The sequence below is a fragment of the Scyliorhinus canicula genome, chromosome 1, assembly GCF_902713615.1.
Source record: "Scyliorhinus canicula chromosome 1, sScyCan1.1, whole genome shotgun sequence".
NCBI lineage: Eukaryota > Metazoa > Chordata > Chondrichthyes > Carcharhiniformes > Scyliorhinidae > Scyliorhinus > Scyliorhinus canicula.
Genome location: NC_052146.1, coordinates 149,948,313 through 149,967,805, shown reverse-complemented (window position 1 = coordinate 149,967,805; position 19,493 = coordinate 149,948,313). Strand labels below are relative to the sequence as shown.

General features: G+C 47.7%; 1 protein-coding gene across 1 annotated transcript in view; it reads right to left on the bottom strand.

Annotated features, from left to right (window-relative positions):
• The window catches only part of LOC119968589 (glutamate receptor ionotropic, kainate 3-like), a 653,521-nt gene that overhangs the window by 4,058 nt on the left and 629,970 nt on the right, over window positions 1-19,493 (bottom strand). Inside the window, exons 14-15 of the mRNA XM_038801220.1 lie at window positions 4,586-4,811; window positions 647-897 (exon numbers count right to left, since the gene is read on the bottom strand). Of these exons, the coding sequence (XP_038657148.1) occupies window positions 647-897; window positions 4,586-4,811 (477 nt within the window). The remainder of the gene's footprint in view (window positions 1-646; window positions 898-4,585; window positions 4,812-19,493) is intronic.

The window sequence follows — 19,493 nt, the reverse complement described above, 5'->3', positions numbered from 1 at the left end:
ATTCAACCACCCTTTCAGGCAGTGAGGTCCAGACTCTCACCACTCTCTGAGTGAAAAGCCTTCTCCTCAACTTCCCTCTTCGCCTTCTATCTCTTACCTTAAATCTGTGCCCCCTGGTTATTGACACGTCTATTAATGAAAAAAAGTGGTTTTCCAATCTGGCCTATCTATTCCTCTTTTTTTTTGCCTGTTACACTGTCCCTGTAGCCTTCCTTTTCAAAAATGTGTCTGGTGAGTTCAACGGAGCCAGAGATCTAACAAGGGTTTTTTTTGCCTGGTTTTGGTGTTACCTCTCTGCTGTCCTTAAACAGACTTGAGCTTCCTATCTATCAGAAGTTTAAACAGGGAACACTATTGGACAGTTACATAGTTGCAAACTTTATCTGTCCTTGTGAAGTCAGAGTTGACATATTTCCATGTTGTTTTTAAATTTGAGAACCAAAGGTGAAAGTTCCAGACAACTGCCTGTAAGCCGAATGAATCAGTCAAGTTGCCATGGGCAACCAAGAGTTGGGGGAAGAATGAAAGTGATGGCATCTCAACTGTCCTGTTTCCAAGGAAACAGAGAAGCCAGTGTCAGGAATAAAATTCTGTCACCTTCCCCTTGCTGTCATTAGGTGAAAAATACTCACTTTTGCTTACTTACCTGTTCACGTTCTGCAGTTTTTCGGAGTTTATAAATGAACTCTCCTATTGCCACAAATACTGACAGCACCAGACCTGCTGCCAACACAATGAAGATGCCACCAATGTTTTGTATCCCGAGGGCACTGGCCTCTTTGTTTTCTTCCTCAGGGCAGCCGTTACCTCGCCACCATTTCTCTTTTATCATGTGCAGCTTGCCATCCTCCTGAAGCTGGAGGACAGCAATGGTTATCTTTTCTTTATACGGTGAGCCTGTGGAGGGGAGTGATAAACAAATTAGCAATAAAGACAAGTTAAAAATATGGAGTGAAATCTCATTGTACTGCCATCTATCTTGAAACACTGCTTTGTGGCTGTCTGCAATGAGACAATTTATCTAGAATTTAGCCTGTAGCCATACTATACAGATAGTGGGTTTTGGAGACTGGTACAATGGCAGGGTCGCCGTGTACCATTAACTCTGCATTTTGCCCAATTATGTTGGTTAAATATCAATGACAATGGAGATCTGATACGACAGTTGGCTCTTTGCCAAGATGCTGCACATTATGCTTATTCAGTTGTAGTCAGTTACAATGTTTGATGTTCTGATGTTTCGGGATTGTGTCTTCAATTTTGAGTACAGATTAAAGGAAGATATAGATTGTTTTGTCATTTTATGGGGAAAAGAGCATGGTATTCAAAATTGCACACAATGATGAGACAGCTGCAATGTCAGAGTATAGGTGAGGGGCTGGATTCTCCGATTGCTGACGCCAAAATTGCGTTTGGCAATCGCCTGGAGAACCCATTCTTAAGCTGGAATTGGAGGGTGGCGCTGCTTTTGCGATCTCCAGCCCGTCAAAAACAGCATACGCACGCCATCGGGACGGCCTCAAGATGTCACCTGATGCCCTCCCCCGATGCTCCACCCCAAGTGGGCGAGTCCCCGATGGCGTCGCTCGCGTGTGCTCACGCCATTCGGGGACCTCGCATGGCGGCTGCGGAGTGTGTCCAGTACCGCCAGTCAGGGGGAAACTTTTCCGCTGGCAGGTGGGAGCTGGGGGAACAGGTGGGTGGTGGTTCAGAAGTGGCGAAGGGGTTTACAGGGGGTCAGTTTTTGACAGGCAGGGTCCGCGTGCAGCCAGCGCCATGTTATACGCCGCAGCTGCCGCCCTGGGCATGCGCGGCCACGGACACGGCCATTCTCCAGCCGTATCCACAGGTAAAGCTGGGATCTTTATGCTGCGCGGCTACTCGCCTCCCACTGGGTGGAGGATCAATACAGGGGCTGCGCTGGCTTTCTGGTCATAAGTCCAGACGGATCCTGCGACCATGTCTGCTGTGTCCTGTTCTGCTCAATAAGAGCCAACCCATTTGTAAGCAGTACTGTTTGGTTAAGGCAGCTATATATTGCAAGGTTCTACAGCACGGGGCAATTTCAGTAACTTTTGGGCTCGTCATAATGTAGCCCCTGGTTTTGCAGAATGAAATTGATTGCAATCTCACACAATTCATTGCAAGCCTGTGGCCGGAGAACCCAGCCCGGGGAGTTTCTAAGGTCCAGAAAAATGTTGAGAATGTTGGGTTGTACACGGTTGTGCCTTAAACTGTCCATTTAGTTCCAAGATGAAAGAGAGTCAAACTCTTAAGGATAAGTAATCAGCATTTTTAACTGGACACATAACTGATATGATTCATGTTGCAGAGGTGGCCATTGTAACGACTGGGTTAAAGGTTTCCCCAAAATATCGTTGATACATACACAGTTATTCTCCCGGTGTGCAGGAGAGAGAGGGAGCAGCTAGAAGCCGGTGGTCTCTATGGTTCACTGCACTGGAATGTAACTGGAGGTTCGCACCCCGATTAAAGAGGCCAAATTTGTGAGGAAATAAAATAAAGTTGGAAGATTCGCTTTGCTTAGCTTATACTCGAGGAAGGATCTTCAGTAATACTCTCACAATGAAGGACAGTTCTGAGGTTAGAAGTTACTGGACTGAGAAAGGGAAAAGAACAGAAGTAAGCCTTCAGGAGCTCAGAATCATTTTAGATGTGCTTCTGGGAGAATTACATTTCTGCTGAAAGGGCAATGTAAAGTAAAGCTGTAAAATGTGGGCCCGGTTCTCCGCCCCCCACGACGGGTCGGAGAATAGCGGGAGGGCCTTCCCGACATTTTTCCCGCCCTCCCGCTATTCTCCCACCCCCCGCCCAACTCCCGACACGAATCGCTGCCGCCGTTTTTTTACAGCCGGCAGCGATTCACAGCTGTTCGATGGGCCGAAGTCCCAGCCCTTTACGCTGTTTTTACGAACGGCAAACACACCTGGTCTGGCCGTTCGTAAAAACGGCGGGAACAACTCGCTTTTTATAACCATGGCACCGATTGGCACGGCAGTACCATGGCCGTGCCAAGGGTGCCATGGGCCCGCGATCGGTGGGCACCGATCGCGGGCAGCGGGCCCGATGCCCGCGCACTATTTCTCCTTCCGCCACCCCGCAGTATCCATTCGCAGCATCCATTCAGTATCCATGGGCTGAGGGGCATCCCGGCCCGCGCATGCGTGGGTTTCGCGCAAATACGCGATGACGTCATCCGCGCATGCGCGGGTTGGAGTCTTCCAATCCGCGCATGCGCGGCTGACGTCATATGACGCGTCAGCCGGCGCTAACTCCGGCAAGCGGGCTTAACGAAATTCGTTAAGCCCGTGATGCCGGAGCTTGCGGCGTCGGGCTGCTAGCCCCGACCGGGGACCAGAATCGGTTCCCGGTCGGGAAGGGGCGCGCTGGCGTCAAACCCGCCCGGGTTTGACGCCAGCCTTACGATTTCTCCCGTTTTGGGAGAATCGCGCCCTGTATTTTTCAGTTGTGCTAAAAATAAGAGGGGAAGGAGGGCATTCTTTTCTGTGGTTTAAAGTATAAGCTGCCTTCAAATATAGTGCTTAGTCAAGTGTGCTTTTAGTTTTTTTTATACAGTGGAGTGAATTCTCCACTGGCGGGGTTCTCCATTCCGCTGCCATGCCCGTGATGCCGTGGGGTGGCCACAATGGGAAACATTGGCCCACTGCAGGAATGGAGAATCCCGCTGCCGGCGATGGCACGCCACCGAGGAACATGCGGCTGGGGAAGTGGGGAACTCACCCCACGAATTGTCTAAAAACAGTTTCATCCTTCCCGTCATCAACTGGAAGTTTGAATTTCTTTTTTAAAAGTTAACAGTCTCGCCAGAGATCATAACAGTCACTTGAGAACCTTTTTAAGTTGCCTTTGCACAGGTTGTGATTATACTAGTGTTTGTTCAAAGTCACAGCAATGCGAGTTAGTCTCGCTCCATTTTATTTCTGTAGTTTGGACAATGATTTTGCACAATGAGTTGCACAATGAGGACAGCATGGTAGCATTGTGGATAGCACAATTGCTTCACAGCTCCAGGGTCCCAGGTTCGATTCTGGCTTGGGTCACTGTCTGTGCGGAGTCTGCACATCCTCCCCATGTGTGCGTGGGTTTTCTCCGGGTGCTCCGGTTTCCTCCCAGTCCAAAGATGTGCAGGTTAGGTGGATTGGCCATGCTATATTGCCCTCAGTGTCCAAAATTGCCCTTAGTGTTGGGTGGGGTTACTGGGTTATGGGGATAGGGTAGAGGTGTCGACCTTGCGTAGGGTGCTCTTTCCAAGAGCCGGTGCAGACTCGATGGGCCGAATGACCTCCTTCTGCACTGTAAATTCTATGATAAGAGTTACACTGCACATGTTTTTCATCAGTACCACAGTAAGGTAAAACTGCTCTGCATTCATCTTGTCGTTGCTGACCTATTACCAGTTGTGTTAAGTTAAATAGTAACTTGTGACAAAAAAAAATTAAGGGTAAAACTTCTTAATTATGAGTCAGGAGAGATTTCATTATAAGTAAACTAGCTGTCAGATTCTGCTCAACTCCGAACTAAAGACCAGCGAAAGGTTTCATACCAAGGGGAGTTCCGATACCATAGCCTTTCGAGTCCATGGGGCTGCCAATCTGGGTCAGATTGCAGTTCCTTTGAGTGACGAACTCAATGCTGGTAGATTCCATTAGAAAGGCATAATCGGCGCCAAGAACCCGCTGGATTCCTTCCTCGTTAGATTTAACGAGTGCGGTTTGCTGTCTGCTGCTCATAAAGGCCCACATCTTCTCAAAAGTGGAAATTTTTGATTTCTGTTGAGAAATTAACAAATAATTTTGTCAGTGCTCTGTGCTGAAATATTAGGCCACGACTCTCTGTTGCCAGTCCGCCCCACTACCGCTGCTAATGAAGATGGAGAATTTGGCCGCAATGTTCGCTGGCAGCATGACACTCTACTCCCGCCGCTTGTAAATGGGGTTCCCCATTGAGACCACCTCACACTGCCCGGGAACCTACGGACAGGGGTGCACTGCTGGTGGGAACACAGAATCCCACCGCCAGCGGACGGCCGGAGAATCCTGCCCATTTTGTCATCTGTTGAATTTTTATGAAATAGTTTGGACGTGCATACAGTATACTTAGGGGATTAAAACAAGAGCAGATAAGTGCAACAGTTGAGAGCCTAGAAATATGGACCAAAGATTTAGCTCAGGCGTTGAAAGCCACGTGTCTGTTTCCACAGTAAAAATAAACATCTCCTCCCGATTATAACATATTCTTTATTACAAAAATTAAATGTTTTGATTTGTTTCTTCTTTTTCTATTTCTTTGGAATGGCTGTTAGGTGTACACAGCTTATGAAAGGGTGCACTCACAAAAGGCAAACCCTTCAGCAGAGGAGAGGGGAGGAGTACTTTCAATAACCTATTGTTGACTAGATAAAACTCTGTCAATCATAATCTCACAAATAAAATGCATTATTTATTGATCATTCAGTACTATTGAAAATCTAAACTCTTTAACTGCCAGTTAGTTGATGCTTGTGTACTTGACTCTCTGTGAATCTTATAGTGAAATGAAAAAAATGAAAATCGCTTATTGTCACAAGTAGGCTTCAAATGAAGTTACTGTGAAAAGCCCCTAGTCGTCACATTCCGGCGCCTGTTCAGGGAGGCTGTTAGGGGTTTTAGTGAGGACATATCGTAGAAATTAATCTAATGAAGTGTCGTACAGATGAACCTGTGTTTGATTCCTACCCTTAACATGGCACATGCAGCAACTAAGACTTACCTGCTAGTCCAACGCCAGCAAACTAATGGATTTACTGATAAAAATTTACAATCTGGTTCCTTCTGTGAACAGAGATCATAGACATCCACCAGAGAATCAGTTGAGATCTACAAAATTAATTTCAAAAGTGTTTAACCACTTAGTGACCAAGTGATCTCTGATCCCTAGTCTGATCTGAAAACAGCATTTGTTTCCAAATTGTGAGAAGAGTTTGTCACTAGCTACCATGGCAACAGGCATCAGCTGAGGCAAGCGTGAATGCAAGATGCCCATCTCCGGTTAATTCATTGAGAATTCAGGGGGCAATAATAACGATCCAAGTTCAAGAATATATATGGGTGGGGTTCTCCATCCCGCCGCACCTGGGACTGCATTCTCCGCACCATGATGCCGAAATCCCGGCCAGCGTTGGGGTGGTGAATCTAATTCCGTGCACGGAATCGGGACTGATGTCAGAGAGTACGCCGCACCGCGTATCACCTACCCTCGGCCATTGCAGGAGGCTCGCTTCGCCCCCAACCGGCTGAACTCCTGATGTCGTGGACCACTCATAGTCCTGCCAGTTGGGATACCCTCAGTCCGCGGCCACCATGGGCAGGGGCAGGCCGATCGGAGGTCGGTGGTGGGGGGTACATACTGGCCATGGGTATTTTTGGGCGGGTGGTTGGAGTCGGGTGCGCGGCTGATCGGGGGCACTATTTGGGACTTCCAGCCCTGTGGTCTGAGTCCGCCATGGAGCATGGTCCGGCCGCTAAAGGCCGCCGCCTTGCGCATACGCAGCCTCTAAACAGGAAGTGCGGTGGCCCGTATCTGCAGCAAAAGCTGCGAGCTTCCCAACAGTTCACTGCGAGCCCCATGCAGGGCTTTGAATATGTGACCCTTTCACGCCAGCTTTTGGCTGTGTGCTTCCTGGCGCTCGCAGTGTTGCGAAACACATGGATATTCAACGCGACTCGCATTGATTAAGCGACCTGAACGGGAAATGCGTGGCTCAGGCTGCACATAGCTCCATTTTGTACAGTGAAGAGTGCCACTTGCCAGAACTCCCCATTGTAGATAAAGATCGGGATGCCATTTTTAATGGGAGATCTCCGAGGCTCCCGAAACAATTCCCGACCTCCATGCCCAGCATGAATACACTATGTGAGGGTCCACACTCCTCCCCCTCCCCCAAACACCCAGGCCGGGCAACCATGGCCCGATCGCATGCACAAAATAAATGCCAGCTCAGCACCTTGCCAGTGTTAACCTGGCACCCTGGCAGTGCCACCTGGGTACCAGCCTGGCACATGCCAAGGTGCCAGGTGGCATTGACAGCTGGAATGGGCACTGCCAGGGTGCCAGATTGGCACAGCTAGGGTACCAGGCTGCACTGGTAGGGTATCCAGGGCCAGGGCACCACCCCAAAGAGCATGCAGCTGGGGAACCTCCAATCCCCTGGGAAACCTCCATGAGTGCTGTTCCATCTGGTCTCCAGTGGTCTCTGAGGCAAAAGAGCTGAATCCCAAAGCCTCAGATAACTTGGAAATTTGCACATTAGAGTGAGGCTCACTGCTTCGCTCTAATATGCAGATTTGCTTAAAAAGTGATCCTGCCCATGGTGGGCGGGATTCACAATTCAATGTCTCACCAGATTGTATTGATTCTCAAGACGTTGCGAGCCGGGTAGAATCTGGGAACGGGGCCTCCCGGCTTTCCTCGGCCAAGCTGCACCGTGGCGAGCTGCTTTTCAGGTGCAACGTGTCTGTTGGGTCACATTCATAGTATATATTGTTAAACCAAAGTGAATAAATGTTGGTGATTCTTGGTTCATAATCTAATCTGGAATTCTGAGAACTGTGAGTCAAAACCTGCATCTGAACCCTCAGCAGAATGATAGGCAATAGTTACTCAAGGGAGCTTCAGTGCATTGAAACAAGGAAGATTTGTAATCACATAACGCCTTTGATGGATGCCGGTGTCATGCCCAGTACCTAAATGTCATATTCTGAACTTCAAAATAATTTTATAAATAAATTTTAAAATAACTGGTCAAAAAGGCTGGAAAAGATGGTCGCCCAAGATTGCCTGACTTTTTTTGTGGAGAACCATTCCCTTGTCTCAATCAGGAACCAAAGAATATTCTAGACTGATGTGAGTCATTGCCCTTCCCTGAAACAAATCAAAGGGGGTTATCTGATTTGGATCATTTTCACAAAAGCACCTACTGTCTCAAACCCTCCGAGGTTTTAGCCCACAAAACAGGATGTGGAATCAACATGAACACTGTACTTTATTTGGAAGAGGCATTGAACTTATCAAATGCCACATGGAGACGGCCATCTTTTGTTTGTTTAGAAGATCAGCTTGGAGCTGTGTGCAGGCAGTTCTGCCAAAACTATGCGAAACATTGGCTCAGCCAATCTGTGAACCAGACTCAGAAACATGCTGTGAAACTTCAGGCAGCCAGAAAATGTAACCTGTACCGGTTTTCACCTGAGAACCAACATCTTAGCTATTCAGCTACATGAAACCTCACAACTCTGAAAACCCTTCACTTTCCAAGACACTCATTCCAACATTAAATTGTTCAATCAATTTAAAAGTCCACAGACCTGCCACATGGGATAATAAATTGGAGCCTGAGATAACTGTGATCAGTAAAAGTGCATGACCTTTATCTGTACCCAATTTTTATGTGTATGGATGTGTGAATAAGAGTGAGTGTTTGTGATTTTGCGTTTAGTTTGGGCTGTGGGAGGGAATAAATAACCTTTATTTTTACAGTCACGAAAGCTTTCTGCCGAAATATTTAATTGGCCTACAAAAGGCTTGTTGACAGAAATCAATTAATTCTAAGTTTGTGGTTTGTAGTTTTGAAATTTTAACGGGCCATGGTAATTGACCCTGCTGCTAGCTTTTTTTCACAGGAGAAAGCAATCAATGGATTATGTGTTTTTAAGAGATGTTTTTTCACACATTCAACCTTACACTGTGTTCATTGCTTCTAGAAAGCGTACAGTGAGTCCAAGAGCATGGAAGTGTCAGAGCCTGTCATAGAATCCCTGCAATGCAGAGATAGCCATTCGGCCCATTGAGTCTGCACTAACCCTCTGAAAGAACATCCTACCGAGGCCCAATCCCCCCGCCCTCCCCCATAAATCCCCCCCCCCCCCAACGTTTCGATACTAAGGGGCAATTTATCATGGCCAATCCGCCTAACGTGCACATCTTTTGACGATGTGAGGAAATCAGAGTACCGGAGTTCCTGCTTGAGTCACTGTCTGTGTGGAGTCTGCACGGTATCCCCGTGTCTGCTTGGGTTTCTTCAGGGTGCTCCAGTTTCCTCTCAAAAATCCTGAAAGACATGCTTGTTGGGTGAATTGGACATTCTGAATTCTCCCTCAGTGTACCCGAACAGGCGCCAGAATGTGGTGACTAGGGGATATTCACTAACTTCATTGCAGTGTTAATGTAAGCCTACTTGTGACAATAATAAAGGTTATTACTATTATTATTGAAACCCACGCAGACAGGAGGAGAATGTACAAATTCCAGACACAAAGTCATCCGAGGTCGGAATCGAACCAGTGCCCCTGGTGCTGAGAGGCAGCAGCGCTAACCACAGTGCCATCATATTGCCCTGAGGGGGGGCATGAAGAACCTCAAGGGTGGGTGGAAAGGCAAAGTTTTGCAAAGGGGCATGAGGGGCCATAGGGGGTGGTTGGGATGCATAACTTGGCAAAAGATCCTCTCATACACACTACGGTTTATGACACCTCGAAGGGGCCGTGAACCACAAACTTTTTTAAAAACTGGCCCTACTCCAAGAAAGTTGCAGAAAAGTAGGAGATATCTATCCCCGCAATGGAGTCAGTGAGGTTGGGAGTGCTGGGCACAGACTTCAGTGAAGAAGCAGCCCGTATCCTTTAAAGCCACTTCCAAAAACTACAAATGGAGTTGAGAATCTCAGAATCTGGACCTGCCCACCATTTTATAATGGCTCCCAGGTCAACTCAACTCGGTGAAATTACAGACTATACATGTCTGTGACACCATAAGTTTAAATGCACTTTGCAGTAAATGAAGTGCAGTCACTGTTGTAAGGTAGGGAGCATAGTAGCCAGTTCGCACATGGAAAGCTCCTGCAAACAGTAATGTAATGCCCACACAATATGTTCTTTTGATACTCATTGAGGGATAAAATTGGCCTGGACACCAGTTATAGTACCTCTACTCTTCTTTGAAATGGGGTCATGACGTATTTTAATGTCCCCCTGAGAGGACAGAGGAGGCCTCAGTTTAATGTCAAATCTAAAAGACGTAATCTCTGACAGTGCAGCTCTCCCTCAGACAACCTTGATTTTTTTTTGTGCTCAAGTTCTGGAGTGGGGCTTGAACTCACAATCTTTGACTCAGAGGAGAATGCTAGCATCGGATTCATAGTTGATACATTGAAATCTTATATTATTAGATCATAGGAAAGTCCTTTATTTTTTATTTTGCAAAGGCAGCAACCAGTTAATTTAATTGGATTAGAGCCCTTTCTTAAGCAGTAAACCAAGAAATTCCAAACAAATATTGTACCATGAGATTTCAATTCCAATATATTTTTATTTATCCTTACTTTGAGGATTGTTGGACTAACTGGAACAATGCAGACATGAATGGCATGACCACCTTACTTTCGTGTGATATGTATTTGCTGATGCATCATTCTTCTGGTTCCTCCCTCGCATATGAAGAATAAAAGATTTCTAAGCGAGCGCTTCTTTCTTTAATACTGGGGGTCATTTTAAAAACTAACTCATGTTCCACTCAGAGTGGTGATGTGGAAATAGTCCTCTTATTGAATGGATGATAATTCATGAGTGAATTATCAAAATAAAATTACAGATGCCTCGAAGCAGAATGAATTGGTTGTTCAGCCTCCCGTTGTGTATGTTGTTCTTGCCAATCATGGTTAACAGATAGTAAAAAAGAAAATAATTTCTTTTGCACGTTAATCCATCTTCCCCACTGGAACTATTTAATTATAAAGGATGTTTTAATAATTTGTGTGATTAATTTATTCCACCAACTAGCATGCCCATTTACTGTGATGGAAAGGCAGATGATGTCAGTCAGAGTAATGTTATAACAAGTCAACTTTGTCATTGGATTAAGACTCTAAAGATAAGATACAATCTAGCCTGATTTTCTTCTTAAACCCAATAATATTACCACTTATCCCATTCTCATGTTAAGAACAAACACAATGGCCGGAATTCTCCGGCTGTTGGGATTCTCTTTTCCCGCAGGCAGCGCACCTCCGGCTGTTGGGTTACCACCGATTTGGGGTGGCTTCATTGGGAAATCCAATTCAACCATCTTCCGTTGCTTCATCAACGATCTTCTCTTCAACCTAAACTCAGAAGTGGAGATGTTTGTGGATCGTTGCACAGTGGTCAGTATCATTCAACGTCCTTCAGATACTGCAGCATTCCATGCCTACATGATGGAAGATCTGGACAACATTCAGGGTTGGACTGAGAAGTGGCAGGTAACATTTACACCCATGTGCAAATGACCATCTCCAACAAGAAAGAATCCAACCATCTCCACTTAGACGTAGAATCATAGAAGCCCCACAGTGCAGAAGGAGGCCATTTGACCCATCAAGTTTGCACAGGCCCTCAGAAAGTGCATACTACTTAAGCCCACTGCTCCACCCTATACCCATAACCAATTAACCCCACCTAACCTTTTAGACACTAAGGAACAATTTAGCATGGCCAATCCACCTAATCTGCACATCTTTTGACTGGGAGGAAACCGGAGCATCCAGAGGAAACCCATGCAGAAACAGGGAAAACGTGCCCCATGACGCTCAAAAGTATTACTACCATTGAATTCCCATTATTCAGGATGGTAGCATTGATCAGACACAAAACTGGATAGCCATACAAATACGGTAACTACAAGAAAAGTTTAGAGGCCGAGAGTTTGTGGCATGTGACACGTGACTCCAAAGCGAACCATCTACAAGGTGCAAATCAGGAGTGCGATAGAACACTCCATTCAAAGATGTGCAAGTTAGATGGATTGGCCATGCTAGGAATTGCCTCTTAGTGTCCAAGGATCTGCAGGTTAGGTGAGGTTACAGCTATATGATGGGTAAGTGGCCTGGGGTAGGATGCTTTTTTCAGAGGGTCGGTGTAGACTTAATGGACTGAATGGCATCCTTCTGCGCTGTAGTGATTTCATGATTCTCTCCACTTGCTTGGCTGAGTGCAGCTCCAATAACAGTCAAGGGCTTGACATTATCTGGGACAAAGCTGCTGTTTGATCACTATTCATGTCCCCTGTGCAACAACTTTTGCTCCCTTCACTACCAGCACACATTGCAATAATAATAATCTTCATTAGTGTCACAAGTAGGCTGACATTAACATCGTAATTAAGTCACTGTGAAAATCCCCTCATCGCCACACTGCGGTGCCTGTTCACTTACACTGAGGAAAAATTCAGAATGTCCAAATTAACAAACAGCATGTCTTTTGGGACTTGTGGGAGGAAACTGTAGCACCTGGAGGAAACCCACGCAGGGACGGGAAGAATGTGAAGACTCTGCACAGACAGTGACCCAAGCCATAGTGTACAAGATGTGCTGCAGCATTTCACCAAGATTCCTTCGGGAGCACCTTCCAAATCTATGACTCAACAACTAGTAGGACAAGGGCAGCAGCTGTGTGGGAACACCACCATCTGCAAGTTTCTTTCCAAGCCTCATGACATCTTGACTTGGAACTATCTCCATTCCTTCACTGTCGCTGGGTAAAATCCTGGAACTCCCTCCTTAACAGCACTGTGGATGTAGCTACACCACACTGATTGCAGTGGTCCAAGAACGTGGCTCACTGCACACCTTCTCAAGGACAATTAGAAACGGACAATAAATACTGGTCTGACCAATGATGCCCACATCAAACAAATATTTTTTTGTAAACAACGTTTTAGTGTCTCTCCTGCGAAGTCTTTTAGTATTTTACTCCTGAAAGAATCATACCATATAAAATCTCAATCTTCATAGAAGAAATGCATTTTCAGTATTTTTATCTTTCAAAAAGAAAATGAGATTCTAGGCCAATTGTGAGCCTGGATTTAAAAGAAGCGAGGCAGAAAGATTGGTGTCGAGTTGTGCTCGAGGCGAAGCAGCCTGGGATCAATGCAGAATTGGAACAAGAGTAGGTCAGGGTCAGTGACTTGCTCATATTCTGTTTGTTGCTATAAACAAGGCACCCAATGAAGTGCTGAATTACAGGCTGTTTTATATTGCAAACTGATGCTCACTGGGAATTAAGTAAAGGTTGGATTAGACAGGACATAAGGATAGCAATAGAGTTTGGCATATATTTTCTAACATGAAGGTGGGTGTCTTTTATGAAGACTTTGAAATAAACCACTTTTAATGATTACATATGAGAGGTGCTCATTTATAATAAACTTTAGCTACTTGAAACCAAGAATGTCAGGACAGCTGCAGGCCAGAGGGCCTATTGGATCTGCTCCACCATTCAACAGAATCATGGCTGGCCTGCTGCATCAACTCCACTTTTCCTCATACCCCCACATTGCTTATATTAGGGCCCAAAAATCCATTTGGACAAGGTATCCATAGCTCTCTGTGGTAGAGAATTCCAAAGATAAACAATTCTCGGAGTAGAGTAATTTCTCATCATCTCTAATCTTTATGCTGAGATTATGGTTCCCAGTTCTGACGCTCATGCGAGGGGCATAACCTTTCAGAATTTACCCTGTCAAGGCCTCTAAGAATTTCCTGGATGGGATTCTCCATCCCGCCAGACCTGTTTTCTGGTGCAGCATGCCCCTGCTGGCAGTGGAATCCTCCGTTCTGGTAGCCGGCCAATGGGATTTCCCATCGTGCCCACTGCTACGCTCTCGGGAAACCCACGAGTGTGGGTCGCTGCCACCTAACAGCACGTATTTCGGGACTTGTGGGAGGAAACCGGAGAAAACCCATGCAGTCACAAGGGGAACGTACAGACTACACAGACAGTGACCCAAGCTGGAATCGAACCCTGAACCCTAGCGAAGCGGAGAACTACGCCGTCAGAGAATCCTGCAGCATATGTTTCAATTAGATCACCTACAATTTTTTAAATGTCTGGAAAATCTAAACCCATTCTACTCAGAGGACAGCCTGCTCATCCTAAGAAACAATCTGGTGGCCTTTCTGGCACCGCTCGAAGGCAAGCATATCATTCTTCCGATAAGGACACCAGAACTATGCACACTACTCCGGGTGTCGTCTCACTGAAGCCCTAAATATTTGCATCAAGCTTCGTTACTCTTCTGCTCCAACCGTCTTGCAATAAAGGTTAACATAGAGGGGGCAATTTTCAGCCCATGATCGCTATCAGAGAGAGCAGTAATGTGGGCAGGAAATACGGAGGGAATTGGGAAACGCAATCCTCTCTGGAAAGAACGCGTTTCCCAATATTCCCCGCCACTTGCCGGCGATGTCCCGAGGTGCACAACCACAAATGACGGAACCTCATTTTCATGGATTATCATAAATTTTAAGATTATTAGCAGGCCACCCCCCACATGATCCCCCCTCACGAAAAGCATTGCTGCTTCACAGCGCCAGGGTTCAGGGTTCGATTCCCAGCTTGGGTCACTGTCTGTGTAGAGTCTGCACGTTCCCCTTGTGACTGCGTGGATTTTCTCCGGTTTCCTCCCACAAATCCTGAAATACGTGCTGTTAGATGAATTGGACATTCTGACTTTCACAATGGCATCATCGGGTGCACAGGTGGAGCGATTCAACTGCTCCCAAGGGGCTACCATGGGTGGATCGTGAAACGCCCGACGGACCGGTGGCCGATTCGCCGGTTCCGTCATTGACGCGACGTTGCGGCTGCACTTAATCATTCTCCCCCCGCCACACACAGTGTCGCAGGCAAGATGGCCGCAAGGAGGGCAGCGCCGCGATTCTGGGACACCGATTTGGAGACCCTCCTTGACTCCGTGGAGGAGAGGAGGCTGGTGCTGTACCCCAGCTGGGACGGAGGTCAGCAGGCGCCATCGTTCACCATGCCTGGGCAGAGGTGGCAGGCGCCGTCAGCTCCATCGGGGTGGTGGCCCGGACTTCAGATCAGTGCAGGAAAAAGCTGAACTACTTCCTCAGGGCGGCCAGAGTGAGTACCCAGCACTGTGCCCCTGGAACCAACCACCCTAACCCCCACACATATGTGACCTACCCCCCCATCTCCCCCAGAGGGATGGTCGGACTCCCACCCTGACCCACATGGCTGCACCCACCCAGGCACAATGGCCGAGTGCCTTAGCCACTGATGCTATCAGAGACCCAATCCCTGAGCTGTATGCATCAGACCGTCTTACACCGTTTGCTGTTTGTGTTTGTCCACCCAGGACAAGTCTGTGCATACTGCCGGGAGCGGGTGAAGGCCAGAGGGGGACCACAAGACCTACATCCCTTCACCGTGCCTGAGCAGAAGGCACTAGATATTGTCGGCGGTTCGGGGGAGAGGAAGATCGCTGATCAGTGCTACACACTGGTTTTCTGAGCCAGACATTTTGAAACAAATTTGGTAAGGTTCCGCCCATTATACCTTGTCCTATTTCGTTGTTGCACCTGCATGCCAACTTTTCATGATTCTAGTGCAAGGACGTACAAATCTCTCTGGTTACCAAGATTTATTCATTTCTTTTCCCAAAATATTCTGCTTGTCCATTCTTCCTGCCAAAGTGGAGAATTTCACACCTTCCAATGTTATAATTTATCTGTCCCCTTCTTGCCCGGTCAATTAACTGGTCTTTGTCTCCTTGCAACCTCTTTCTGTCACCTCAAAGGTTAATTTCCCATCTAAAGAACAAAGAACAAAGAAAATTACAGCACAGGAACAGGCCCTTCGGCCCTCCCAGCCTGCGCCGATCTAGATCATTTATCTAAACCTGTCTCCTATTTTCCAAGGTCTACTTCCCTCTGTTCCCGCCCATTCATATACCTGTCTAGATGCATCTTAAATTATGCTATCGTGCCCGCCTCTACCACTTCCGCTGGTAAAGCGTTCCAGGCACCCACCACCCTCTGCGTAAAAACTTTCCACGCACATCTCCCTTAAACTTTCCCCCTCTCACCTTGAAATCATGACCCCTTGTAACTGACACCCCCACTCTTGGGAAAAACTTGTTGCTGTCCACCCTGTCCATACTTCTCATAATTTTGTAGACCTCAATCAGGTCCCCCCTCAACCTTCGTCTTTCCAACGAAAATAATCCTAATCTACTCAACCTTTCTTCATAGCTAGCACCCTCCATACCAGGCAACATCCTGGTGAACCTCCTCTGCACCCTCTCCAAGGCATCCACATCCTTCTGGTAATGTGGCGACCAGAACTGCACACAGTATTCCAAATGAAATGAAATGAAATGAAATGAAATGAAAATCGCTTATTGTCACGGGCAGGCTTCAATGAAGTTACTGTGAAAAGCCCCAAGGTGAAATGTGGCCGAACCAAAGTCCTATACAACTGTAACATGACCTGCCAACTCTTGTACTCAATACCCCGTCCGATGAAGGCAAGCAGGCTGTATGCCTTCTTTTTTTTTTTTATAAATTTAGATTACCCAATTATTTTTTTTCTATTAAGGGGCAATTTAGAGTGGCCAATCCACCTACTCTGCACATTTTTGGGTTGTGGGGGCGAAACTCACGCAGACACGGGGAGAATGTGCAAACTCCACACAGACAGTGACCCAGAACCGGGATCGAACCTGGGACCTCAGCGCCGTGAGGCGGTTGTGCTAACCACTAGGCCACCGTGCTGCCCTGCTGTATGCCTTCTTGACCACTCTATCAACCTGCGTTGCCACCTTCAGGGTACAATGGACCTGAACTCCCAGATCTCTCTGCACATCAATTTTCCCCAAGACCCTTCCATTGACCATATAGTCCGCTCTTGAATTTGATCTTCCAAAATGCATCACCTCGCATTTGCCTGGATTGAACTCCATCTGCCATTTCTCTGCCCAACTCTCCAATCTATCTATATTTTGTTGTATTCTCTGACAGTCTAGCTTTGCATAATCCAAAAACTTGAATTTATTGCATTCAGCCCTCATCTAAATCATTGATAAGAATTGTAAATAGCTGAAGCCCAAACACTGATTCATGTGGTATTCGTCCCGTTACATCTTGCAATCCCAAAAATTATACGTTTATTCTGTACTCTCTGTTTTGTGACCGTTAACCAATTCTCCCAACCAATACATCCACTATCTCTGTAATCACCTCTTTTAAATCCAAAGTATGTGGGCCATCAGGCCTAAGGGATTTGTCTGATTTTAACCCAATTAATCTCAGCAGTGCTGACCCTCATTAGAGCCTTGGTTCACCACAATTTTCAATATATGTCTTATACTGCAAAGAGACAGAAGATATTTGCGTAATGTCTCTGCCATTTCCTTATTCTCCAATAGAATTTCTCCTGTTTCCAAGGGGCCTATGCTTATTTTCAGTGATTACTTCCTTTTTACATGTTTCTAAAAGATACTGGGCACCAATTTATCGGCCATTTATTGCCCCGCTGAAATCGGAAAGAGACATGGCCGGTAGATCCCGGGAGAGGCTTCTTCCAGGACTCCCGACGATCATTACGCCTCACGAGATCTAACCAGATCTCACGAGACGTTGCAATCTGGATCCTGCCCACAATAGGCGGGCTCTAGACTCGCTTGGTTAAGCGAGCTTAAAAGTCCACTTAACTATGTGCAGCACGGTAGCATTGTGGGGCAGCACGGTAGCATTGTGGGGCAGCACGGTAGCATTGTGGGGCAGCACGGTAGCATTGTGGGGCAGCACGGTAGCATTGTGGGGCAGCACGGTAGCATTGTGGGGCAGAATGGTAGCATTGTGGGGCAGCACGGTAGCATTGTTGATAGCACAATTGCTTCACAGCTCCAGAGTTCCAGGTTCGATTTCGGCTTGGGTCACTGTCTGTGCGGAGTCTGCACATCCTCCCCATGTGTGCGTGGGTTTCCTCCGGGTGCTCCGGTTTCCTCCCACAGTCCAAAGATGTGCAGGTTAGGTGGATTGGCCATGCTATATTGCCCTTAGTATCCAAAATTGCCCTTAGTGTTGGGTGGGGTTACTGGGTTATGGGGATAGGGTGGAGGTGTTGACCTTGGGCAGGGTGCTCTTTCCACGAGCTGGTGCAGACTCGATGGGCCGAATGGCCTCCTTCTGCACTGTAAATTCTATGATAATCTGTGATGTCCACACCAGAACGATTGGCCACCTGGCATCTACCGGCATCACCGAAGTGACCCCAGCCGGCACCGTTTAGCACTGATCCCTACAAATGGGGACCAGACGGAACAGCACTTGGGGGGTGAGGGGGTGGGGAGGGTCGTCCTGTTGAATTCCACATGGCAATGCATCTACCAATCGTATTCAACTTGCCAAACAATCAGCCCCATCTTCTCATGCAGTATGAATTGTTGTTACCTGAGAGATCTGGGGCGGGATTCTCCGACCCCCCGCCGGGTCGGAGAATCGGCGGAGGGCGGCGTGAATCCCGCCCCCGCCGGCTGCTGAATTATCCGGTACCGGGGACTTGGCGGGGACAGGAATCGCGGCGCGCCGGTCGCCAGCCGCTGACGGCGCCCCCCCCCCCCGGCGCTTCTCGGCCGCCCGTTTTTTGACGGTCCCGCCGGCGTAAATTAGAGTAGGACCTTACTGGCGGGACCTAGCGGCATGGGCGGCCTCCGGGGTCCTCGGGGGGAATCTGGTCCCGGGAGGTACCCCACAGTGGCCTGGCCCGCGATCGGGGCCCACCGATCCGCGGGCGGTCCTGTGCAGTGGGTGCACTCCATTCCTCCGCGTCGGCTGCTGTGGTCCTCCGCCATGGCCGACACACGCTGTGCTTCCGCGCATGTGCCAACTTGCGCCGACCGGCGGAGGCCCTTCGCCGCTGGTTGGCAAGGCGCCAAGCCCCTTCCCCGCCGTCTGGCGCAGCGCAAAGCACTCCAACACCAGCCTAGCCCCTGAAGGTGCGCAGCATTCCGCACCTTCAGGCGGCCAGGCACTGGAGTGGTTCACGCCACTCCTCGGCGTCAAGACCCTCCGCCCCGCCGGGTAGGGGAGAATCCCGCCCCATATATTCTTGCATCTGTCCTGATGCGTCAAGACAAAAAACTTGAACAGCATGTCTCTTCTTTCACCAATGATCTTCACCAGAGGACCCTGTCAGATTACTACTTTGTTTTCCCTCATTACAGAGTATAATATCTCAAATAGCCTGTTCCCTATTTCTTCCTCGACATATCACTCTATAAAACTATATTCAACGCATCCCACAATCTCATCCTTCAAGCTACTTCTGCGAGTTTGTTTCTCCCAGACTTCACAGAAGATTAACACCCGTCACAATTATTACATTACCCCCGTTGCATCACCTTCTAAATTCCTGATTTTTACATTGTCCACCACTACGGGTGGAATTTTCCAGCCCTTCCCATTGGTGGGTCCCGCCAATGTGACCTCCATGCCGATTCCCTTGCAGCGGGATGGGCGAACCACGCAAAACTTGGTCGACGTCGTTAGGACAAGAAGATTCTGTCGGCGGCCAATGACGAGCCGCCTCCATCGCTGGAAAACTCGCCACAGTTGAAGGGGAGGGGGGATCTCATCTGAT